Raw genomic sequence first — 27,210 nt, forward strand, 5'->3', positions numbered from 1 at the left:
CAGAGAGGTCCTCAGTCCACCTGCTTTAACCTTTAAAACACCTGATACACAGAAAACATAACTGGGCCTCTTTCCTCCCCAATCTGTAGCAAAAATCAAGTCCCAAAATGGCCTCTCTAACCCTGCCCAGAGAACATTCCAGTCAATAGGACCTTCTGGTAGCAAACCTAGACCAACATAAATCCCTCAGGGATCATCCTGCTTTTCTCCTCTGACCACTCTGAACCCAGTGCCAAGCCTTCAACAACTCCAGGGGGTACTTTTTCCTTTGGGTTCCAATGGAAGCATTTACCAAGAGTGCCAAGTGAATGAGCAGAGTTGGGCAGCTGGTGGTCCTCTCCCTACCATTTCACCTTCTTCCTATGTTCTTGGGACTTGTTCATCTGCCCAGCCCACTTTCAGTCCTGATTGTTTTTGTTCTACTCAAGTGAGTTTGCTCAGGTTGCATACCTGTTCCAGTCACTCTGTCCCAGACCCTAACTAGCCCTCACACCAGAGGACTTGGTTCCCATACCTGTCCATCTGACCGAGATTTCGTTCTCTCGACTGTCTTCACTTCTTCATTCTTGGACCCACCTGCCTGAGCATCAAGTGGCCCCACTCTCCAGCTTCCTCAGCTGAGATGTCTGTTCCTCTTTGACAAGGTCTCACTTGGCCACTTAGCCCTTAAACCTGGGTCTCTACTTTTTCTAGAGTAATCCATGATGGAATCTTAAGCTATTAGGGCCAAAATCAATATTTTAGTTACAGTCATATTTTCCAAAATTACAAAGTGACTCATGAAACCCATTTCCATGAGTGTCAGAAAAACAGATTGCATTTTCTCTCTTTACCCCCACAAAGCTTCTATGTTTGAAATTATGGATCCCTAAAGAATCTTAGCATTTTTAACTAGCAGAATAGGGGACTCCCGAGATTGTCTTTGCTTCACCAGCCACTGTTATCCTCCAGATGGTGAACTCAGATTACCTTTGGCCCAACAGCTCAGTGTAAAGAAGGTAATTACCAAAGCAATTATTTACCATTCTAAAGTTTTACAGTTTCAGCTTTTAATTAAAAGATTCAGCTTCCCCTTTTAGAGTAATGAGAAATTTAAAAGTTGAAATATTGATTCTAGTTTATGATCTTCACCTCTGCTCTGTCTTGGGCAAAGGAGTAATGCCTGCTGAGGTCCAGAATAATGACATGAACCTAAGAAATGGGAGACCATAATGATTTTCAAATGGCCACAGCCAGTCACATCCATGGACTCATCATTCATCTTGTGATCTAATTCAGAATAGCTTCCCTTTTTATTTAAATAAGAAACCACAACGCAAAAGACAATTTTAAGTGTGTTGCAATGTTCGATGAGTATTTTGAAGCACGTACTCTGAGCAAAGCACCAGGGAGATGACTTTAATGTGCTTTCAGTGAGCAGATGGCCTTCCAGTGCAGGCAGGTCAACAGTTCAGTGTCATTCCAGGCATATGAAGAGAATGTTTCAGGAAAGGTGCCAAGGGGAGTATGGGTATTTGGGTGTGTATTCATTCTAGCACAGGAGAAATCACAGACTTTTCAAACCAGTGCCCACTCACTTATTAATCAGACTCTCTGATTTTGTCTGCATTTGGTTACTTCTTCTCTATAATTCTTTTGTTTTTCTTGTTAACGAAAAAAACACATTACATTTTGAAATTGATTAAAATTAAAGCACATAATTCTTCACCAGAGTTTACAGCTTCAAAATATGCTGTTCATTCCTGCATTAAAACCTACTCAGTATAATAAATACAATATAAGCCAACTGTCCAGCCTGTTTAAAATGACTTGAAGGAGAAAAGGAAGGCAAACAACTTTTAGCTGATTTGATTGAATTAACATTAACATTATTGTTCTATTGACTCTTTCTTGTCCATTGATTTTTAAAAGCATTTAGCTCCCTTGCCATCCATTAAAACAAATCAGATGCAATTTGTTGCACAGGACAAGAAAATGCTGCCGGGTGATGGGTATGTGCATGGTAAATAATTATATACGTGCTGAAACAAGACTGCTTAGAAGGCATCTTTTCATATTTTGTGATGAAAACTTCTTTGCATTTGATTTTGTGGTTAACAATAATAGTGAACTTTGCATTATTGTGTGAACATTTGGATCAATAACAAGTGAAGCCAAATAGTGATTCATAGATTATGTATTTCATTGTTTCTTATTTAAGATGAAAGTAAATAACGTAGTTTTTTAATATACCCTCATATTTTCCTAAGTCCTTAATTCTCTTTATTTGCAGAACTGGTAGACCCATAAGCAACTGATTCAAAGCAAGAATGGAAGGAAAAGCATAATATTTTCTATTAACTAAATAATGAAGTATTTTTAAATAGTAGAGCCATTTGTATCATCAAAATGAAACATGACTTGTGGGAGACCCAGGTTCGATTCCTGGCCCATGCACTTCCAAAAAAAAATTTTTTTTTTCAACAAATGGTGCTGCAATAGGATAGTCACATGAGAAAATAATGAAATGTAACCCCCACCATACAGCATACAAAAAAAGAAAAAAGAAAGAAAGAAACCTGAATTGTGACCTGGCCTAAGGGTCAGTCAACATCATGATAAAATAAAGGTCTCAGTTTTAATATAAAATTACAGGGTGACTTTCAATTAAACAATGGAGGTTATGCTATCAGAAATCCTATCTTTTTGTTTGGTTGGTTTTTGCTGCTGAATGAATAATACCTTTTTCTTTATACCTAGGGGCTGGGTCGGGGGTGAAAATCTATTCACTGGCCACTGGCATTGAAAGAAAATTCTATTGTCAGTGTTTTGGCTTGGTGAATGATGCACTTTCTTTGTGTTCTACAACTTGCCCTCTTTCAATCTCTTTAACAATTTTTTTTGAAACGTGAAATTGCCTTCACTTTAGAAATACTGTTAATTCACATTAGCACTCCAGAAAAGTTCTAGTTTCTCCTGCTAGAATAATGGAAGAAATGGGAAACAAAGAAAAACAATCATCCATGTGACATTCTCTAAATTTGCTTGTGATTTTCCAAATTTCAGTGCTAGCAAAAAAGGAAGTTGTAGAAAGGCATACAGTAAATGAAGATATTATGTATTAGGGAAGGAATGAATCTGTCACTTTGACGGATTGTGAGGCAAAGAGCAGATTAACAGATTACTCATAGTCAGAAGGCAGCTTGGTGTGAAAAATGTGCAGGAAATGATAAGTGCAGGTTTGTGCTGATTTAATGATATTTTTAAACTACAATAACACTCTGGTAGTATAATATAATAAAGCACTTGGCTTGCATTTCTAAATCATCAACATATTTCCAGTTTGACCTTAAAAACATTTTAGGCTCTCCTGTATTAAAATGTGTAGCTCTCAAATTAAAAAAAGGTACCATCTAAAATACAATAGCAGTGACCTTACAGGAAATATCATTGGCTTTTAAACTCAGCTCTATCCCAAACTAGCATATGTAATAAAAAAAAGTTTAACTATGTTTTAAACACGTTAATACCACATGTGATTTTTCTTTGGGCACTTAAATCATTTACAACCAGAAATTGTTATCTTCTAACAGCCCATTTCCATTGAAATGCTTTATAGATGCCAATGTTTTGCCTTGTATTTTCATTGTAGGTTTTTAGTTTTATAGTTGAGATCATAGAGTATTTATAAATAAAACTGCTATATTCTCCCACAGATAGTGGAAAAAATATTTCAAATTTTAGTTGAGTACTCTGAGTCATACTAAGAAATAAGATGAATTACTTGTTTTACTTTATATTATTAAAAATATTTATCAGAAAGTTGGCGGGCCGCGGTGGCTCAGCGGGCAAAGTGCTTGCCTGCTATGCCGGAGGACCTCGGTTCGATTCCCGGCCCCAGCCCATGTAACAAAAACGGAGAAACAGAATACAATAAAACAAGAAAATGTTTAAAGATGTTTCCCTTTCTTCCTTCCTTCCTTCCTTCTATCCTTCCTTCCTTCTCTCTGTCTTTCCTTTAAAAAAAAAAAAAAAAAAAAAAAAAAAAAAAAAAAATATTTATCAGAAAGCAAAACTTTTAAGAGGTTTGTACTTTTATATAAATAAAACTGGGATTTAGTTAAATTGAGAATGATGAACTGGCATTGTCAAGAATCCTGAGAATAAAATTTCTATGATACATTTAAATGATTTATCTTCTAATGTCATAATATACAAAACCTAATGTAAGGCTTGGGTTTTTCGTTAATCTCCTAATAGTCTATCAGTGATGACTTACATAATTAGGTATGATGAAACTTTTAAGCAAATAAAATGTTACGTTTTCTAAAACTTGTGTCTAACCCAAGTGCAAATAATACATTATTATTGCAGGCCCAGGGTTTGAATCTCAGACATGATTATGGTTAGCACCCCAGTGTGGTACATGTATGTTGAAAATTTTTACCAGAATTCAGCATGTTATATGCATTTTCCTCTTCAAACATAATGATACTCTCAACTTGGAGTATGTAAAGAAGCTAGTATAATGAAGTAGTCACTACTCTCAAACTTCTTCATAGAAATTCTGAAATGTATGCAACAAAGCTTGCTTGCTCTGTTGCTTTTGTTTGCTGGCTTCCTTATGCTTTATTGTCTGCAATGGTCCTTAGCACTGTTTCCAGATTTCCCCAGCTCTCCATATTCTAAGCACATGGTTAAATTGTACTTCCAGGTCCCCGTCTTGTTAAGTGGAGTCAGCTAGTGTGGCTAGTTCTGGCCAATGAATTGTGAGCAAAAATGGCCTATATAATTACTTGGCTGAAGCATTTAATTGTCAGTGTGAAACATTCCAGAGTTCTTTCCTCTGGAATTCTGACCAGCACTATTCAAGATACTGGCTATTCTGTCCCTGAATAACTATGAGAAAAAGAATCCCCCTGCTGAACTATTATGACATTTAACATGAACAAGGTATAAAACTTTGTTCTTTTTAAGCCACTAGATTTGGAGGTTGTTTGTTGCCAAGCATACCAACCATTCTTGCTCAGCCTTGTTCTGAAACAATTATATTTTGTCATTGAAAATATGGATTTTAATATACTTTCATATTTGAGGGTTTAAAAATTGGCTAAAATGTTATTCTTAGTAAACAATTCATTGGTATATAATAAAATAAGTGGTTTTGGGAGATGGTACAGTATACCAGTTTTTAAAAGCATAGTCTCTGGAAATAAAATGCCTGAATTTTATCCTCGTGAAAAAATGACAATCTCTCCAAGCCTTGGTTAAGTTATTTACAAAATAGGGATCGTATTTCACTCCATAGTTCATAGGGGGAGTTATAGTAAGGGTTAAATTAGATAGTACATGTAAAAAGTTTTGCATGTATTTTCATTAATAGTAGAAAGTGATGTAGTAGTGGTAGGGATATTAATAGTAATATTAGGAATAAGGTTTCCAAAAAGAGATCACATTTTGAAAGAATCTGAGAATATTAGAATATTAGACTGTAGAGATGATTTATCCTTAGCATTTTTTCAAGGTCCACTCTATGCACTCTTACCGGGGAAGCAGGCCTCAGAGTAGTATATGGCAGTCCATTCCGTGTGGGGGCAGCTCCAACCATGGGAAGTATTCTTTATACTGAACTGATATAGGCTTCTCTATAGCTTCACCCCACTGATCTTCATTATCTTCCAGTACAGTAAGTTGAATCATCACTCTTTCAAATAATACCCCTTGAAATTTTTGAATATCACTTTTGGGTTTTTACATTTTCTCTTCCAGTCTCTTGCTTCTCCAACCTCAGGTCCACTTTGCCAGGCCTGGGTCTGGGCCTGGCAAAGTCCTAATCATTTTCCCTTGGACTACTCTGAGATTATCAAACTGAAGTTTTCTGAATTGAATAAAATATTCTAGATATAATCTAAACAGATTGGACTATAGTCCAAACCACAGACCATTGACCTGAACCCTCTGTATATATTAATGTAGTTTGAATCATATTCATTTTTTTAGTGCCCATATCCCACTAATGACTTGTCTTTGGATTTTGTCCACCTATAACTGTCACCATCTTTCTAATTGCCTGTTGGCCTCCTGCATGTCTCCCTACATCAACATGCATTTTAGCACCACACGCCTTACCCGTTCCTGTTGGAGCAGCCAGAGTGACCTTTTAAAAAAACAGATATGATCCTGACACCCCCACATTTTAAACCCTTCAATGACTTCCCATTACTAATAGGGTAAAGTCCAGATTCAATGGCCTGCCAGGCTTGAGTGGTTGGTCCACCTATCCAACCTTATTTGCACCATTTTTCCCCCTGTTTACTGTTTCTCTAGAGTGCTCTTTCATTACCTGCCACACTCCCACCTACCTGGTTAGCACCTATCCATCCATTAGATTTCCTCTCAAGCATCATTTCCCCAGGGCAAGCCCTTACATACCTATTCATATGTTCTCATAGCACCATTTAACTTTGAATTGTACTGCATTTGTACATTTTTTGTGTGATTGTCTTATTGATATTTGTCTCACCCTCCACACTATAAGTTCCATAAATTCAGGAACTCCACCTGTTTTTGCTCACCATTGCACTTTGTGCCAAAAGTTGCACAAAATAAGATCTTGGTAAATATTTTTGGAATAAATAATGGTTTCTGAACCATTCTTCTTCACTGTCAAGATCATTTTGAATCCAGATTCCATCAACCAACTTATCTCTCTCAGTCTCCCACAAATTTGAAAAGCCTGCTTGTTGTGCCAACAGGTCATTTATTAAAATGTTAAATAAATTGTAGCCAAATATTGAATCCTTTGGTCCTCCATGTTAATCTTCTGCCGTGTTAATATTGACTAATAGCCAATTTAAAGTGATATGATGAATTTAAATTTTTAATTTACCAACAGTCCAATGCTGTCATACATTTGGTATATGATAATTCAGTCACCAGATAATTATTTTGGTATATTGTCATATACATTCAGGTACACCTGTCCTCCAACCTTTGGCCTTTGCAGATGCTGCTAGTGAATCACAGCCCTTTTGTCCACTGATCTTCCATATAAACTCAAGGTCCTTCTCAATAATGTACTCCAGGTAGTACTACCAATCAGAATTAATGTGTGATTTATGACCTATTTGTCTTCTTTGAGCTAGAATTTCCATTATTCATTTAATCAACTAGGTTATCAAATATAATCTATTTCTAGCTCTACATGAAAATCCCTGATCCTGCAATTACCATCTTACTAATATCTCCTGCTCTAAAACTTTCATTAGCTAAAGTGAGAGTAAAGCTCCTCCTCCTTCACAATCCTGACTCAGTTCTCCACATTGACTGTGATTAAAATCCTACAAAATCAAATGAAGTTCATGGTGTATTTTTTGTTTGGTTGGTTGTTTTGTTTGCTTGTTGGGTCTTTTGTTTGTTTTTCTTCCTTGTAGTTTTTTTTTTTCATGGTATATTTTTTATTAATATGAGTTCTGCATCTGGCAATGGCATACTGTGTTGTTTCACACTTAATTACCCACTAAGAACAACCAGAAAAGCCAGGCAAAATATTTAAATCATCTGATTGAGGCTGTTAGAGAAGTTCCCAAGCAGTGAGAATTTGCAAGGCCTCGATACAAGAAAGAAGGGAAGCCAGGAGAGGCAGTCCTGCTTGTTGGGCAACTTTTCTGAAAAAGAAAAATGCCACTTAAAGTAACAGCTGAAAGAGAGCTGAATACAGCTTATGATGGCCCCATAAGCTTGGGGAACAAAATCGGACTTCAAGACCTATCGAAGAGAATAGGTCATAGTAAACCACAAAGTGCTACATGCAAGGTAAAAGAATGAGCCAGAAATAGACCCAGTGCTCTTAAGAACTAAAGACACATTTTGAACCAACCCAATCTCGGAATGCATTAGGGTATTCTAACTCTACCCTAATTGTCTGCCATAAGCAAAGGTAAATCGCATCTGCAGGAAGAAGACATCATATAGAGTTACACTGTCCAATTAAAATAGAATATGAGCCACATATGTAATTTTTAATTTTCTAGTAGCCACACCTTAAAAAGCAAAATAAAAACTGGTGAAATTAATTTTAATAACGTTTTATTTAATACATTATATACAAAATATCATTTCAACATGTAATCAATATAAAAATTATTGAGCTATTTTACATTCTTTTTTCATAATAAATCTTTGAGATCCTGTGTATTTTGTACTTAGAGCACACTTTAAGTCAGACTAGTCCAGTTCATGTGTTCATAAGCTGCTTTGTGGCAAATGAGTACCATATTGACAATGCAGTTCTAGAAGACAGCATCAGAGAATACCTTCATAACTTTGGGATGAGAAAAGATTTCTTCAACAGGTATCAAATTTCACTAATCATAAATGTTAAAAGAAAATGTTGATAAAAAATTTGGACTCTATCAAAATTTGGAAACTAGTTTCATTGAAAATCACTATTAAGAGTAAAAAAATAAATAAATAAAATAAAGGCATGCCACAGAGCAGAAGATATTTGCAACACGGGAAGGGCTTATGTCCACAGTATATAAAAACCGCAAATCAATAAGAAAAAAAGGCAACCCCAAAGAAAGCAAAAATGGCCAAGAGAGGCATTTCATCATCGAAGAAATCCTTTCTCCTTTTTTATGTACCAATAAACAAGCACAAACTCATTAAATGTCAGAGAAGTGCAAATTAAAAGTACGTTGTGTTCATTTCCTGGACCATGCACTCCTCCTCCCAAAAAAGAAAAAAAGTACATTGTGATTCCACTAGACTTCATCGTAATGGCAAAGATATGGAGCAACTTGAGCTCTGACACACTGCTGGTGGGAGTAGAAATTGATACAACTACTTTGGAAAACTATTCTGGCAAGATCTATTCAAGCTGGACATACCACATTCTTTTACCCAGCAATTACCCTTCTACTTATATAGTCAATAGAAATGCATCCAATAAATGTGATATCCCCAAACTGGAAACAACCCAAATCCCTATCAGTAATAGAAAGAATGGGTAAACTGTGATATATCTACACAATGGAACATTTTTACATTCAAAAGCGTGGATGAATCTTACAAACATAATGCTCAGTGAAAGAAGCTAGACACTGAGGAATACATATTGTATATGATTCCATTCACATAAAGTTCAAAAGCAGGCAAAACTGATCTTTAGTGTTAGAAATCACTATCTTGGGTTCCCTTTTAATGAATCAGAGGAGGAGTAAGAGAAGCGTCTATCTCTTGTACCAGGTGGTGATTACTGGGTTGTGTTTAACTTGACATTATTTCTTGGGCTGTATATTTTATTATTTTTGTATTTTTCTTTGTGTATGTTATACTTCAATAAGAATTTTTTAATAAGTATCATTAATGTAATACTTAGTATAATACCATTAGTCAAGTTGCTTTCTGTATCTTTCCATCTTTTTTACAACTTAGCATGTAAACTTTCTTAGGAAAGAACCCTATTTAGGTTGAATAGCAGCCAGAGTAACAACTATGAATAAATATGATGATGATGGTAGCTTGGCGACTTGCAAGAAGTATTGCTCTCCTTGGCACGCCCAGTTTGCTCACTGCTGTGTTCAAAGCAACAAAAGAATTCTGGATGGATTTTTCCCACCAATGTTTTTAAAATAGCGTTTTACCGTGATATCTGTTCAGAAGTCCATTTATCATCCACATCAGCATTCTATCACAATATTTTTCATTAACTGAAATGTTACAATTAGCACACCCTGCAACTGCTAGAAAATAAATCTAGTCAACTAAAGATCCTGTCAGCTTTCTCCAGTTCTTTATTTTCTTGTGCAATCAGCCAACAGTAGGGGGAAATTAAATTGTCATTCACCTCACAGAGCCTTCTTTTGAGTATATCATTGTTTTATTTGACTGCCGAACATAGATAAAGGTAAAACCAAACGTTGAAAAGAAAATGGAAATCAGTACATAAATAAGGTGTCTGGTAATCTGACACACTTAATGATGAAAATGATACCCTGTAGTTATTCTTTACAAAAGCCCAGAGAGCTAAATTAAAGCATTAAATTAAACCCCACCCACCCTTTCTGCACCATTAAGTCCCATCATTCTGTAGAAAGATTTAGATGGTTTTATTTTATTTTGTATTCTAATTTTAAGGCAATTATTCTCTAGTTAAAGTTAGAAAAGGCTACAAAGTTTTCTGCTTTTGATTTGCTAATGACTGAGTTGCAAAGTGTTTAACATGCAGTTAAAACTCTTTAAAAGGTGTAATGGAAAGTTGCTTTAGAGTGAATCTTTTTGCTATTTTAAATTTTAATACTAACAGAGATGACTACTACCATTATTACTGTTACTGCAACTACCATCTGTTGACTCCGTCTCTATAACAGGTACCATGATGGCAATTTTCACATATTGTGTTACCTCATTTAACCCCTACGGCAACCCTGTGTGGTAAGGTAAATTCTCTTATTCCCATATTATATATAAGAAAACAGAGGCATAGAATTTAGGCCAGAGGTTGCATGTAAAAGGAAATTTGAGCTCGGATTAAAACCTGTGCAACTTAAAGTATATGCTGTGTTGGAACTCCCCTCCACGTTTTGATTATCAAGGTTTCTTCTGTTGTGGTGCTATAGTTGTTGCTCTTGCTGCCATCCCACTCTAGCCCCTTGTTCACCCAGGCAGGCAGCATGGGGACATGTAGCATCCCATTTTGTGACCAGCAGTGCCTTGCTAAGTTTTAGCAAGAAATCAGTCCTAGAAGTTGAGGAGGTCAACATAAACTCATAGAATTTTCTCTTTGATTCCCTATTGTCTCCCCCTTTACTTCTCAAAGAGTAATCTATACATTTAGATTCAAAAATGTCTGTTGATTCTCAGCAATAGGATTTCCCTGGCAACCATGATTTAACTGTGAATTTAATTTCTTCTACTGAGAGGCCAGTTATGTTAGAAACATTCATCTCTGAGAGATGGCCTCAAGTCAACCATTCTGTGAGCCCTTTTTTGCTGTGCATTCGGAATCAGTCTTTATCAATGGGTTCTCATAAGAATCTATCACCTATACTTTGTTCTTGAGCTGTCAATATGGAATACTCATTGAAGCTTTTATTTAAAAAATTTTAAATTACTTTTATAATATTTTTTGCTATCTGAAAAAATATTCCTTCTTAGTATACTTACTTGTTGTCTATCTCCACTTCTAGACTGTAGGCTCCATGTGCTTTTGTCACTATTCAATTGTCAGTACCGAAAATGGTGGCACAAAGTTGAACAGAGCTGCAATTCAGATTTTTGTTTAATGTACCTCACATGTGGGAAGATATTACCTCTTTTTATTTGTTGGGAAAATCATTTCCCCTGCATCTATGTTGATGTTTTCTTCATTTATGAGGAGAAATCGTCATTCTGCATGCATCCTTCTGTTGGATAAAAAGAGAATATTTAAGTCTGTTCCATAAAAATGTAGAGATTCTAAATGGGCCTTTTGAGAAACATCATAGCTTCATACAGTTTTTCTCAGTCTTCATTTTTCTATTGGGAAAATATACTCATTGGTGTCATTCACATGTGCACACTTTCATGGACGTGAATCAGGACCCTATTAGTTACAGTCACATAAACCCATCTCAAAGTAGCTTAAGCAAAAAGGTCATGTATAGGCGCCCATAAAAAATTGCCCAAAGACTGATCTGCAGGCAAGACCAGATCCCGCACCTCAAGTGCTGGGTTGGGGAATATGTCTCTCCATATGTCAACTGCTTCTCTCTCTGTTATCTCGTTTTCTAACCAGACACTGAGGCAGTTCCTGCTGCATTGTGCTCACTCTTCATAAACGCAGAAAAGTCCATGAATAGAAGCCTAGCTTGGATCTCATGCCTGCCCCTATATAAGGACTGAAAGAAAGGTTTGGCTCCCCCCAGCCTCACACAACCACATGAAATGGATTGCTGGTGGGAAAGAGCCAATTCACAAAAGAAGGGAAAGAAGGAAAGTATGTTAGACCAACCAAAATTGTGGCGACCACAGTACATTACTGATGAAAAGCTTTAATTCTTGAATAGTTAATTCCATAAGTGTTTATTGAATACACTCTATGCTATGTATACCATCTCTTTCCATTCTACTCAAGGAAACATATATGAGTCAGAATGATCTTATTGAAATTACCAGGAATTCTTTTCTATTTATTTTTTAGGTCTATTATTTATATGTTTCCATAATCAAACTATTTTGAGTCACACTATTTGCAACATACCTAATATCTGATTGTAGCACACTAGTTAACAGATATTTATTTGTGCTCTCACTAAATTCCAAGCACAAAAAAAGAAAGGATTTTACTCCAAAATTGAGAATTGCTGTTTTAACAGAGAAAACTTCAGATCTGAATTGGGGTAAAGATTGGCTACCCAGAATATAGTCATCACTTTATAGTTAAGACTGTGATTTTAGGAGCAAAAAGCAAGCCATTAATAAACCAATCTTGCATTAGACATCTTGACATTTAAATTGACTTCATGCAAATAAAATAAGCAAATCTTCAGATTTACTCATCATACACTGTACAAATGCATTTCACCTTCACATCTTAAAAGATGTAATAAGAAAAATTTCATCTCTTTATGTCTGGCATGTCTGTTCCTGATGAATTCCATAATCAGTTTGGACGACATTAAACTGAAAAATCTCACATTACTTTTTTTTGTCTCCGTTTTATTGTGTGGTCTTTCCAGGTAGTCATCTTTTTGTGTGTCCTCACTGAAGCATTCTGAAGTTACTGCCCACTTCTACTAGTTAAATGAAACTTATTTTTCTTGCATGGAAGTGTCAAGGGGAAGAACTGAAATGTTCATGCCTATGCTTATCATAAAAAAAAATAAGAGAGTTTTCACATTATCCTGACCTGACTTTGAATATTTAGGGAAAATGCTCAATTTGTAGCTATAGCTGATGACACCACAATGTCACACTTCTCTGTTTAACATTCAGCTTTGTTAATCAAGAAAACCACAGATTGGCACTGTGCATGCTGATTAAATTGATTACAGCTGTAGGCCTTGATAGCATTTTTTTCAAGTGTTTCTAATTAATCAGACAATGCTTGATTAGTTCTTTCTGTTTTGCGGTGATAATCTGACTTCCTTGAGAATTTTCACCCCAAAATGATTTCTCGCCTATAAAAGGTAAAAAATGAGTGAGTCACTGCCTCACTTTCCATGAGACTGAGACCTTTTAGCTTCTAGTAACTAAAAAAAAAAAAAAAAAGAAATCATCTTGAAAAGCAAATTCAAACCTTAATATTAAACTTCTTTTCATATACTCTCGCTCCTAGGTTGAAAAAAGTCTATGTATTCTCTGTGAGCTTTGAGCCCAGCTTCCCCTCCATTATAGAGCATCTTCCAACTCTCTGGTTATAACCACTTTATCATATTGTACTATTGAATTATCAGCCCTGACATTGCAGATTTCAGCCCAGGGATCATTTTGTTTTAATAACCAGGTTCATGAATGAGGTGTTAAAAAAGGAAAAGCCATTACCTTTTTTTTTGTTGTTGTCATCTGTAGCATTAGATAAAGCAGCTGTTTTTTAGGCAAAGGAAACCTTTCCAGGAACATTACCAACATTTGTAAAGGCCCAGAACTTTCTACTTTATTCACTGAAGTTCTTATTTCCATTGGAGAAGGCTGCTGGGATCAGCTTAGATGGTGCAAGTTAGCATGAGAGAAGTAACCCATTTCCTCTCTTCTTGTCCATTGTTTGAGGGACCTGTTTCCAGTAAACATTGGTCACCTAAACACTTTTTAGATATTTTAAAGCTGTGTTTCAGAAGGTTTGTGTGTGTTTGTGTGTGTGTGTGTGTGTGGATTGCTAGTCAAATCGGAAGCTCTTGAAGAAAAGGATTCTGCCTTCAAAAAAGAAAATAGTAAAAACATTCGACAGTGTGAAGCCACATTGCTTGAAAAATTGTTTGAAGACAGTAAACAGTTTCTTGGGCATCCTTCAGAAGCTTTCTATGCATATACTAGGAAATTTATTTTACTTTTCTTTCTTTTTCTACCTGAATGGGACCAGACTGTCTGCTGTTCTGTGACTTGGACATCTTTCTGAATCTGCACGTATAGATGAGCCGCATTCTTCATAGGCTGCTGGATATTAGTTTGCTGTTGGAATGTACCATAATTTATTCAGTCATTCTTTTGCTAATGGACGTTTAGGTGGTTTCCAGCTTTTTGTTACTGTGAACAATGCTGTAATAAATATTCTCATGCACCTACCTTTGTGAGCTTGGGCAAGAATGTGTTTACAGTATATTTTTAGCAGTGAAATTATTTGGTCCAAAGGTGATTTGAATAGGTATTACCAAATTGTTCACCGATTTACACTCCTACCAGCAGTGTTTGAGAGTCCCTGTCTCCCAAGTCTCACCCACATAGTTCATCAGACTTTAGAGCTTTTGCTAAACTGCTATGTATCAATTGTATCTCATTATTTTACTTTACATTTATTTAATTATATACAATGTCAAACATCTTTCCATATGTTGGGGGCTTTTATTTCTTTTCTTCTGACCCATCCCTTCATATCTTTGCATACTTTTCTAGGTCCATATCTTGTATTTGTTCAGTATCCCCAAATGTTCAACACAGAGTGGGCATATGGGCACTCAGTTGCTATTTAAATTTAACTTAGCTAGTAGACACACAGAAATAATCTAAAATATTCCTTATTAGAGTGTAAAGTCCTAGAAGCCAATTAACACTGCTAGAGATCTTCTCTTTCACAAGGTAGCAAAAATAATTTGTGCAACCCTAGAGATTTCTATGCATTAGAACCTTATTTTGTTGTAATGAAAAGTGGATATTGTCAAGGGACAGGTATTATCTTCCTCAATGTCATAATATGTGTACTTAATTTCCAAAATAACACTGTTATTTCTTACCTAGATTATAGTTACATGCTGCTAACTGCTCATCCTTACCACTCTTTTATTTTCCCTTTCAATCCAGTCCTACCAACAGCTACAGTGATCTTTCTAAAATGTAAATCCAAGATTCTTCTAGCTTAAAATCCTTCAGTAGATTCCCAGGTCTTCAGAAACAAATATGAAATCCTTAGTTTGCCATCCAAGACCCTTGTCTTCAACACCTGACTACACTCTCTCACCCAACACATATGTACACCCAATGCCGGTTATTTCACAGTGTCCCAAACACATCTGTGCTATAGCGCATGCTGTTCCTTCTAGAATGTCTTTCCACCTATTTTCTGTCATCTCACTGCCTCTTTCTCATCCTTGGGTACTAACCCCTTGCACTACTTTTGCCAGAAAGCCATACATGAATCCTTCTTCTTATTGAAAGAGGTGCCCTGGGCTTACCTCTAACCTCTATCTGTATAACAACCCTTACCTCACATTCTTATCAGTGCTGGTTTAACAATCTGTTTCCCCAAAACTGGATTCTTCAAGTACAGGAGCCATGTGGTATTCCTCAGCACCCGATATAAAGCTTGCAACATTGCAGAGACTCTATTAAATGTCAGAGTTATAAAGCACTTATGCTACTAACAGTATGGAGAGGGAAAGGAGGCTGTTAGTCTTTTTTTCCACATTGTCTTAAGTTGACGAGACAGACTGTTCACGTACTGTAGTTGGATTTGGTGACTGATGCCTGAATTTCTGCCTCCAGAGTTAAATTCTAATGAGTCATTGTCTTCTAATGAGTCATTGTCTGGAAAATGGTTCCAAGATGTTGTCATTACTATTTTCTTAACCTAAAGGAATATACTGCCAAACAGGAAGGATATTCAGTTCTGCAGAGAATGCATGAAGTATATTTTATAGAATATAGAACAGTTGTTGTTTTATGTAATTTCTTAGTGCACTTTGAGGGAGCTGAGTCCTCTCTGTGTTATGGTTTTTCTGACAAAGACATGGGCAGGACAGATGATTTTATAAAGTCCAGAAGAAGAAAGAGTGTGATGTCCCATTTATATAAGTTCTTGTTTCGTCTCTTTAAAAAACCTGGATTGATTTGAGGTGAAAATACAGTACTTGTTTATGCAATGTGTTTCCCAACTTTTATATTTAAAAGAGACACAGTCCTATTCCAGATGTTGCCATAATGTAAACGTCCTCTGAGAGCAGTTTTAGGAAGGGAAGAGAAAATGTCTTTGAAGAATAATTCTCATTGTGCTATTCTCATCCAACTCCCTTTATAGACACCTATTATTCCTCCCACTGCTTATAGGACATGTAGTCCTGATCTTCTCCATGCCAAATCTTAAGAGAAACATCCATTCTCCCATCTTTTTGCTATCGGCTGAATGTCTTTCTCCTGTAGCCCTGGACTTCCTATGGTATTCATTCACTCATTCAACAAACATTTGAGCATTTATTATGTGCCAAGCCCAAAATGAAGAAGATAGACACAGTTGCCTGCCTTATGGAGCTTACTGCATCTCGCAGGGAGGCAGACATGAGTCAGTTAGACAACTGGGTAGATAATTGCTTTTAACAATGGAACCTGTGCCAGGCATCTTCTCTTAGCCTTCCAGATCTACTTACCTCCCTTCCCAATCCTTTTCTCTGCCCCCAAGAAGCAGATAAATGTGAACTGCATCATTTTACCCTCTGGTTTCAGATATAGTTCACCCAGTGGAAATCAGGGGGAGGGAGAAAGGGAAGTCAGAGTAGCTATTTCACAGCTCCCTCCCTACGGGATTACCTCAGGCACGTTACAAATCTTAACTCAAGGTCACAGCTCTTCTCAAGGCTTTTGCTTTCTGGGTTTTGATCACTTATCCTTCCCTGTCCTTTCTCAGTTTATGGGTTAGCAACAGTCATGGGATTCTGTGCTATCCATTGTGGATCCCCTACATCTTTGTAATAACCCCTTTCTTACCCCCTCTTGTCATCCTAATTTGAGTGTGCCAAGTATTTCCTGCTAGGATGCTGACTGATACAGAATCTGTGGTAGACTTGGAGATCAGGCATGGTTTCTCTGAAGGATTAATATTTGAACCAAAGCTGAAAAATAAAGAAAGCAAACAAGACCATTGTGAGAAAAGACACAAAGGATGTGGCTCTCCCTCTGAAGTCTGGGGGTAGTGCAGTGGGGCCAGTGAGGGAAAGATATAAAAATACACTGGAGGACTTCCAGTCAGCCAAGATGGCAGAATGAGATGCTCCAGTATTCCATTCTCTCACAAGGTCTTTTAATGACTACCAAAATCTGGGAGAACCATCTCTCTTAGAACTCTAGAAAATAGTTAAAGAGTTCCAGTAACTGGATAAGTTTTGAAGCAAGAAAACAGCAATTCAAAAACAGTTGGAAAATCTTGTAGTGCCCTGACTGACCCTCCTACATCTACTGCCCCACTTGTTGTAGAGCCAGCCTGCACTCTTGGTGTTGGTCCTTATTCCCAGTTCCAGAGGGAGCAGAGTAACCCTTATGTGTATAATGGGGCACATGTATGTCTATGTTAGTTTATCTGATACAGCCTGAAAAACTGAGCCAGGACACTTGTTTCTGGCTTACCATCCCAGAACTTGCCCTGCACACAGAAGCAGCTTGGAGATACCTAAATCAATGTAAGAAACAATTAAATTTCAGTAGCTTGGGACAAAAGATTTAAGACATATTATAATAACACCCAGAACTAGGAGAAAAGACTATTTCATAGGAAAAAGAGGAGGCATTTGAATCCCTGTAAACAAGGGAATTCCTAAGACCATGAGTACATTCCCAGGTCAAAATACATGCTCAGACTGGAGAGGGTCCAGCACTTTTGCCTTGGACTGTTCCTCAGATTCATTGGTAGGAAGGCTAAACTCTGTAGGAGAGCACTAGCCAACAGAACCAGTCTGAAGACTGTGAAAGATATTTTTTGTTTCTTTTATTAGTTGTTTTCATTAGTTCTGAGAAGATTTCTGTCTGTTCATACAACAAAATAAACAGATAACTCAAGAACTAAATTCCAGAGTTAATGCTTTAAATATTAAAATATTCAGTGTGCAAAAAAATATTACAAGACATACAAAGAAACAGGAAACTTTAACCCATACAAAGGAACAGAATAACACATCAGAAACCATCAATGAAGAAAGCCAAATATTGGATAGACCAGGCAAAGACTTTTAAAAAATAATATTAAATAAGCTCAGAGAGCTAAAGGAAAACGTGGAAGAGAACTAAAGAATAATAGGAAAATGTGATATAAACAAAATGAGGGTTTCTAAAAAGAGAAATTATAAAAAGGAAGAACTACTGGAGTTGAAGGCCACAGTATCTGAAATGAAAAATCCCCTAGAGTGATTCAACAGCAGTTTGGAAACAACAAGAAAAAAAGAATCAGGGAACTCAAAGATAAGGCTATTGAAATTATTCAGTTGGAGGAGCAGAGAGAAAAAAGAATGAAAGAAAGTGAACAAAGCCTAAGAGACCTATGGGACACCATCAAACATACTAATATATGCATTATGCGAAACCCGGAATAAGAAGAAAGAAAAGGACAGAGGGAATATTCAAAGAAATAATGGCTGAAAACTTCCCAAATTTAGCAAAAGGCACAAATATACACATCCAAGAATCCCAAGAACTCCCTAACAGGCTAAACTCAAAGAGATTCATACCCATTCACATTATAATTAAACTGTCGAATACCAGAGACAAAAAAAGAGAATCCTGGAAGCTGCAAGAAAGAAGCAACATGTCATGTACAATGAAGCCTCAATAAGAGTAAGCACCAACTTCTCATTAGAAACCATGAAGGCAAGAAGGCAATGGGACAACCTATTTAAAGTACTGAGAGAAAATAATTGCTGATGAAGGATTTTATATCCAGCAAAACTGTCTTTCCCTCTTGAGGGTTTGAGGTCACCCACTGAGGTCTTGGGCCCTATATATCTGAGGAAACAAAAGGATATATTTTGTGGGGTTATTTTTAAACATTTTTGTTATAAAATATATATACAAAGCAAAGAAAGAAAAAAGTGGTAATTTTTAAAGCACACTTCAACAGATAGTTACAGAACAGATCCAAGAGTATTTCATGGGTGACCATTCCACCATCTTAGATTTTTCCTCCTAGCTGCTCCAAAACACTAGAGGCTAGAAGTAATATTAATAAAGTGATTCAGCATTCATACTCGTTTGTTTTCTTTGTTATACCTCTTCCTTCTCCTTTAATCCTTTTCCCAATCTATAGGGATCTTTGAGCAATGCCCATTCTGACTTTTTCATGTTGAGAAGGGATGTCAACATTAAAGGATAGGGGGATGAAATTAATTGATAATCTTTGGAGATGCTGGTCCCTCTCAGTTTTAGGATTTATCTGACTTAGAAACCCTCTGGAAATTATAGGTTCCAGAAAGGCAAACCTAGTGCATGAAAACTTTATATAGAGTCTCATATAAAGACTTAAGTTCTTTGTGACTTTAACACTTTGTGACTTAAAATGTTCTTAAGAGTCAGCAGGTGTGATGTTGATTGGGGTTTTTAGCAAACCATGGCAATTAGGACTATCTAACTGAAGTTTGCATAAGAGTAGCCTCCAGAATATCCTCTTGACTCCATTTGATCTCTCCTGGTCACTGATGCCTAATTTTATTGCACTTCTTCTTTTTTTTTTTTTTTTTTTTTTTTCAGAAATACATAATTTTGGCTTAGCCAATTTAATCATTTCCCACAGATAGATAATTGATCACATAAAGGTCTGAGAACATCCAAGATGACTAAAATATATATGCTTAAATAACATATATTTCTTGTGCATTTAATGCCTGATGGTAGTTGAAGTATATAGTTTCAGATTTTGATAAACAGCTCTGTAACTGTACCAACATATCCACTGTAAATGCAGTTTTAGAACAGAAAAAAACTTAACTATTGGGCCTGTGTTTTTCCCAAGGAGAAAGAAACAGTTTTCTTGGATGAGTTGTGAGTTTATAATCTAATAGCATTTATATGTTTTGATTATTTTTTAAGATACCCTTTGGTTATTTATTTTGAATTGGTCAGTGTCACACTTCTTTCTACTCTTTTGGTCAGGAAGGCATTGTTGATCCCATGGTACCAGGGCCAGACTCATACCTGAGAGTCATACCTCGCGTAGTCAGGGAGATTTTTCACCCCGAATGTCTTGTCCGATTGTAGGGGAGGACAACTATTTTCCTTGCAGAGTTGGGCTTAGAAAGAGAGAGGCCTCATCTGAGCAACAAAAGAGGCTTCCTGGAAGCAACATCAGCGTAATATCCCCAGCCTGCACCTATACCTGCCCTGAAGCAAATCACCACACTATGTGCCTCACCCCATGCCCTGCTCCCTGCTGTACAACCATCCCACAAACACAAGGCCTTAGACTACTGAAAGAAATCAAAGCCCAAAGTACAACAATCAAGGTATTTACATGCCGCAAAGACAGCAGAAGATCACTAAGCATATCACTATGCAGACAGATATAGCCCCACCTAATAACCAAATTGAAACACCATAGGAGACATAGATGCTGGAAAAACTAATCAAATGTTCATAAACTCTACTTAATAAAATAAGTGGGATAACAAATAACATAAAGGAGATCAAGAAGACTGTAGAAGAGCATAAAGAGGAATTTGAAAGAATAAATTTAAAAATAGCAGATATCACAGAGATTAAAGACTAATTGACCAAATAAAAAACATGCTAGAGGTACACAACACCAGATTTGAAGGGACAGAAGAAAGAATAAGTGATATGGAGGATAGGATAATTGACTTCGAAGACTCAAAACAGCAAATGGCAAAAAAGATGGAAAAGAAATTGAATGGGAACTCAGGGAAATGACAGATAAAACAAAGCATGCAAATGTAAGAATCATTGGTGTCCCAGAAGGAGAAGAGAGAAGTAAAGGGCTATGAAGAGTAGTTGAGGATATAATGGGGGAAACTTCCCAACTCTCATAAAGGACATAAATATACACGTCAGAGAAGCCCAATGAACTCCAAACGGAATAAATACGAATAGGCCTTCCCCAAGCCACATACTAATCAGTCTGTCAAATGTTGAAAAGAAGCAGAAAATCCTGAAAGCAGCAAAAGAAAAATAATCTACTACAAACAAAGGGAATCAAATAAGACTGAGTTCAGGCTACTCAGCTAGCACCTTGGAAGCGAGAAAGCAGTGGTATGATATATTTCAAGATGCTGAAAGAGAAAGACTTCCAGCCAAGAATTCTGTACCCAGACAAACTGTCCTTCAGAACTGAGGGAGAGATTAAAGTTTTCACAGACAAAAAAATCCTGAAAGAATTTGTCAACAAAAGACGGGCCCTATAAGAAATACTAAAAGGAAACAGTCCTGCTGGCAGAAAAAAAAGATAGGAGAGGGAGGTCTGGAGGAGGGCAAAGAATTGAAGAGTACCACTAAGGGTAATTTAACGAATACAAGGAGAAAGAGGGAAAAGAATATATAGATCTGACAAATAAACTAAAAAAGATAAGATGGTGGAATCAAGAAACACATTTTCAGTAATAACTTTGAATGTTAATAGACTAAATATAACACTTAAAAGATACAGATTGGCAGAATGGATTAAGAAACATAATCCAGCTATATGCTGCTTGCAAGAGATTCTTCATAGACACAAGGATGCAAATAGATTGAAAGTGAAAGGATGGAGAAGGATTTTCCATTAAAGTTAAAACCAAAAGGAAGCAGGAGTAGCTATACTAATATTGGGCAAAATAGACATTAAATGTAAAGACATCAAAAGAGACAAAGAAGGACACTGTATACTAATTAAAGGGTCAGTTCACCAAGAAGATATAACAATCATAAATGTTTATGCTCCCAATCAAGGAGCTCCAAAGTACATAAGACGGACATTGGCAAAACTGAAGGGAGTGATAGATATTTCAACAATAACAGTAGGAGAATTGAATGCACCACTCTTCTCTATAGATAGGACAACCAGACAGAAGATCAACAAGGAAATAGAGAAGGTAAATAACTTGATAAATGAATTAGACCTAACAGACATATATAGATCATTGCACCCCAAAGCACAAGGTTATACATTCTTCTCTAGTGCTCATAGAACATTCTCCAGGATAGATCATATGCTGGAGCACAAAAAAAAATTTATAAAAATTTATGAATTTTAAAACATTAAAATTATTCAAAGCACTTTCTTTGATCACAATGGGATGAAGCTAGATCTCAATAACCACCAAAGAATGAGAACATTCACAAATATATGGAGATTAAATAGCACACTCTTAAACAACCAGTGGGTCAAAGAAGAAATTGCTAGAGAAATCAGTAGTTACATGGAGATGAATGAAAATGAGAATACAACTTAGAACTTATGGGATGTGAAGTCCTATAAAAGGGGAAACATTTTGGAGAATGAGAGAGACTCTGAGAGAGCAGAGAACGAAGCAGCCATGAGAAGCAGAGTCCACCAGCCACCAACCTTTGAAGATGAAGAAGGAAAATGCCTCCCAGGGACCTTCATGAAACAGGAAGCCAGGAGAACAAGCTAGCAGAGGACACCATGTTTGCCACGTGCCCTTCCAGATGAGAGAGAAACTGACTGTGTTCACCGTAGTGCCCTTCCGCTTGAGAAAGAAACCCTGAACTTCACCAGCCTTCTTGAATAAAGGTATCTTTCCCTGGATGCCTTAGATTGGACATTTCTATAGACTTGCTTTAATTGAGACATTTTCTCAGCCTTAGAACTGTAAACTAGCAACTTATTAAGTTCCCAGTTCTGGTATATTGCATTCCAGCAGCTAGCAAACGAGAACACCATCCCACTGGTTTAATTCTAACAAAGTCAAATCCCTCCCTGGGTTTATCCTTGTGGGAAAAGGCTGTACTACAATCTTCATTGATAACAAAGATGGTGGTGGTCATAACTAACTCTGTACTGAAATCTGGACCAAATGTTTTCACCCATTTTTTCCATTTAATCTGAACAACGAAACTCTGAAGTACTATTATTACCTCCTTTCTATAGATGAGGCTTAACAATGCTAAGTAGCTTACCCAAGGTCTTACATCAGGAAACACAGAGCTGGGACTGCCCTGGAGAGCCAACATTCTTAGCTTTTAGTTGGGGTCTCCCATTGTCTGTGAAGCCAGTAGAAAATAGTGACATTTAGAAATTTTTTCATCATAAGGGCATGGTCCTGTTGAACAGCATAAGGCACATGATTCAAGATGTATCATTTCTTAAGAATGCTTTTTTTTTAAGAAAAATATTTCATTTCTTAATGCAGGAAATAGAATTCATGTCGGCAAATCCTTCACCTTCCCTTCCCTACTCCTTCCCACTGAAGCTCCATAGCAAGTTTAGAGATGAGAAGGGCTGGAAATCGATCGCATGGCCTCTCATGCTGTCACCTACTTGCATCACATCCAACCTGGTATCTACTAGAGGGAGGAGGGAGGCTGGAAAAGAATGAGAGGAAGGAAATTAAAGAGATTGGTAAATGAGGTTGGAAGTTAAAGGCAGAGGGACAAGGAAAGTAGGCAGTGCTTTTTGGAGTAGTCACATTCATGATGGGAGAACTGACTTAAAGAGCTACTCAAGGGCTGAGCTCTCCTCACCTTCCCTTCTTTCACCCTCCACTGCTCTAACTAAAGCCCCCAGTTGATGCGTACTGTCTCCCACCTTTGTGGTTGGTTCCATGAAAGCTCCAAGACTAACTCCCATTTTGAGTCACCAGGTTGAAAGCTGTCATCTTGAAAAAAAAGAGCCATGTGACTTTGTCAGGCTTTCTTACCTGAAAGTCATAAGGAGCTTTGTCTGTGCTGCATTTCTTCTGAGTTATTGAAATAATTCTCTTCCTTATGTGAGAAGAACTGTGCTGCTACAGTTTAGTAGCAACAATAATAAACTTTTCAGAATAGTCACCAGCATTTAGTTGACATATTTATGTCAACTGGTTAATTAACTAGAACAGCTCGTTAATTGATTGACCCCATAATAACCAGTTTACAAAACTGACTATTAATATCTGGACATCCTGTCTTTCTGAATTATGAAGGAGGAGAAATAGTTCTTTGTGGAATCCCTGGGGAATTAGAAATCTAAGGAAAAGGTGGAATCTTTTTATGGAATTGCAGATATGTTATTCATTCACTTTCTTCTCTTCTTTTTAGGGACTGGTTAAATATGTTCAGCCCACCTATTGTTCCTCCCAGTCAACAGCCAACAGAGCAACACCTGGATTCTTCAGGAAGTTTGAGTGCTCAAGGTGGGCATATGAAAAAATGCTATGCATAAAAATTAAAATAAGGGCGGGCCACGGTGGATCAGCAGGTAAGAATGCTTGCCTGCCATGCCCAAGGACCCGGGTTCGATTCCCGGTGCCTGCCCATGTTAAAAAAAAAAAAAAGAAAGAAAGAAAAAAAATTAAAATAATTATACATAAAGAAAACTAATCACTTTGAAATGTCACTGTTTTCATTAATTGCTGATCACTTATATTTATGTATCCAAAGTGAGGTAACCTGTGCTTCACTTTTCTATAATGATGGATTCTTTGCAATTAAAAAGAATAAGTTTAAGTGTAGTTTGACATAAGAGCATGGCTTTGGTATCACACAGACACTAGTCTGAATTCTGCCAATTCCTAGCTGTGTGACTTTTATGAATTTTGGTTACTGCAACTGTAAAATAAGACTAAAAACAGATAATACCTACCTGATAGTTTTTCATGAGGATTCAGTAAAGTATAATGTATATGAAACACTTTAAAAAGTGCCTACCAAATACTAGCTGTTAAGTATTATTATTGTAAAGTAGACGTAATACACCAGCCTCACTGAAATACGTGTTTCCATTAAGGCCAAGGCTGCGATGTAGCTGTGATAGACAGTATTAATGTAAAAATTGGAAGGAGCAGGAATGAAAATTTGCCTTGGGTTCCCACTGTTGGCTATAGCCATAAAGATGAGCCATTAATTTCTGGGTGTGAGCAGAGAACATGACTGTCAGGTGTGCATGGAGGAGGAAAACATGAAACAACCTTTGGTAGAAATGGAGGGGCTGAGAAAGTGGGGGTAGGTGTGTTCAAAAGTGCATAATTAGAGTGACAAATACGGGACTCTCTGAAACCATTTTCTGGGTTGGATTTTGAAGATGGAAGTACTATTTCGATGTTTTAAAAAATGCAACTGAGACCAATATAAATTGTTCTAACAAAGGTGCAAGTTTTTTTCCTAACTGCCCCAGGGAGAAAGTGGAACATCCATTTTTCTTCAGGTATGGAGAATTCCGAGTGAGAGCTCATATATCTGAGATGTATGTTTTGGCTGCCCAAGGGATAGACACGTCTTTGTGATTTACTATCTGAAATAGATTATGCCCCTCAAATTGGGAATCTTTTTAGAGGGGCACATTTATAATTATTTATTACAGAAAAATAGAATATTGGCTCTGAAAAGGAGCCCTTACTGTGAGGAAGCAAATAATATATTGTGTCTAAATAAGCCATAGGAGCCTAGAGTGAGCAAAGGCACTCAAAATGCATGTTAGTGGCCTATGGCTGAAAAGATGTCAAAGTTTCCATTGCAAAGCCCAATTCTGACAGTAGGAACTCAATTATGCTGAAGGTAACCAGAACTTCCATTGAGGGCAAATTTACAAATTAAATTCAGATGAGGATTGTAGAAAGTTGCCAGCCACTGTTAACCAGAGATCTGGCATCGCTTCTGCCTGTCACCCTAGAGTTATATCAGCCTGGATTTGCTCACCTTCCCCTTTTCTGCTGTGCTCAGATGGTTTGTCAATAATAAATACCATGAAAAACTAGTATTTCCTATTTGGCTAATCTTTACACGTTAATGGCAGAATTGAAGACAAACAGTAGAGCACAATCTGTGATTTAACAATATATTGAAATGGTGTTTCATCTGTCCTTGTAAAGTGTTTGCCAGAGAAGAAATAATGAGCTCAAGTCTCCAATCTGTATCCTCAGAGGAGAAGCAAGGCAAAGATGTGGGCATTCTGGGATCTTCCTAGGATTCTGTTGGATAATACCATTCACTTAGCACTTGCTGGGCGCCAAGCACCGTGCCAAGTCAGTTATATTTAGCCCTCCCAACACCCTAGATAGAGGAAGGCTTTTGTTTGGTTTTGCGCTTTTTTTTTTTATAGCTGTGGAAACTGAGGCACAAAGTTGTAGAGTAATTTGCCCAAGGTTACATAGTTAATGAGCAACAGAGCTGAGGTTTCAATCCAGGTAATCTGACTCCAGAGTCCAACAACCATGTTTTCATGTTTTTTTAGTTTTTGAGCCAAATAGATTACCTATTAAAAAAAAAAAAAATATATATATATATATATATATACACACACATATATATATGTATTTAGAACTAAGAATTGAAAATTATTTTCCCATCAAGAGCTCCAATCTACACTCACAAAAAAATTTTAATATTGCAAGGACTGAGTGGCTAATTTCTTTCTTCAGGAAAATTAAAATTAAAAAAATTAATAATGAAGGCTTCTGGTTGTCCATTTCAGCCCTGAACTTGTCTCCCCCTCCCCAGCTGTGCCTGTGAGGAATAACAGGTAGCCACAGTTCCTCCAAGAGAGTGAGCAGCTGGGGCGGGGTGGGGGTTGGGGGCGGCTGTCACAGGTGTTGACCAGATCTAGGGCACATCCATGGCAGTGAGTGGCTGGATAAGGGCGCGAAGGACAGGATTGCAGGCCCAGGGTGAAAGGCCTGTCTGCCGAAAGGCATCTCCAGACCATCTTACCTAAGCAGGTGAACCTCGCATACCACTGGGCTCTCTCACTTCACCCTGTGCATTTTCTTTGTGGCTTTTTCAGTTTGTAATTCTTGATTTGTTTACCTGTTTATTGTCTTTCTTCCTATATAGCCTGTGAGTTCTTGAGATCAGAGGCTTTGTCAGTTCATTTGTGGATCCCTAGTGTTTTGTATAACTACTGACACGTATTAGATGCTCTCTAAATTCTTATTAGAAGAAAGACAAGAAGGGGGAAAGGGATGGAGGGAGGGAAATGTTCTTCAACTGGTCATTTCATATGACAGCCTTGAAAAAAGAATAGGGCAATTCATTGCAACCTGACTTTGTATTTAACCCTAATTCCAGTTTCCAGGTTATAGTTCTAAAATTGTAAATTTTGTGAGGTTTGTTCTCCCATGAATGTTGAACTTAGATTCACACATTTTAGCAGCTGAAAACTGTTTCAGATCACCTTATGCAGCCGTTCTTAAACTT

General features: G+C 37.0%; 1 protein-coding gene across 8 annotated transcripts in view; it reads left to right on the forward strand.

The window, feature by feature from the left end:
- The window catches only part of CFAP20DC (CFAP20 domain containing), a 301,331-nt gene that overhangs the window by 262,498 nt on the left and 11,623 nt on the right, over positions 1-27,210 (forward strand). For 7 of the 8 annotated variants that reach the window (XM_077128821.1, XM_077128819.1, XM_077128820.1 and 4 more), the window contains one exon: positions 24,118-24,212. In XM_077128821.1, the coding sequence (XP_076984936.1) occupies positions 24,118-24,212 (95 nt within the window). Of the gene's footprint in view, positions 1-23,231; positions 23,379-24,117; positions 24,213-27,210 lie in introns of those variants that run through there. The other variant, XR_013162683.1, reaches the window with a different exon arrangement.

Source organism: Tamandua tetradactyla, chromosome 15 (assembly GCF_023851605.1).
Source record: "Tamandua tetradactyla isolate mTamTet1 chromosome 15, mTamTet1.pri, whole genome shotgun sequence".
NCBI classification, from domain to species: domain Eukaryota; kingdom Metazoa; phylum Chordata; class Mammalia; order Pilosa; family Myrmecophagidae; genus Tamandua; species Tamandua tetradactyla.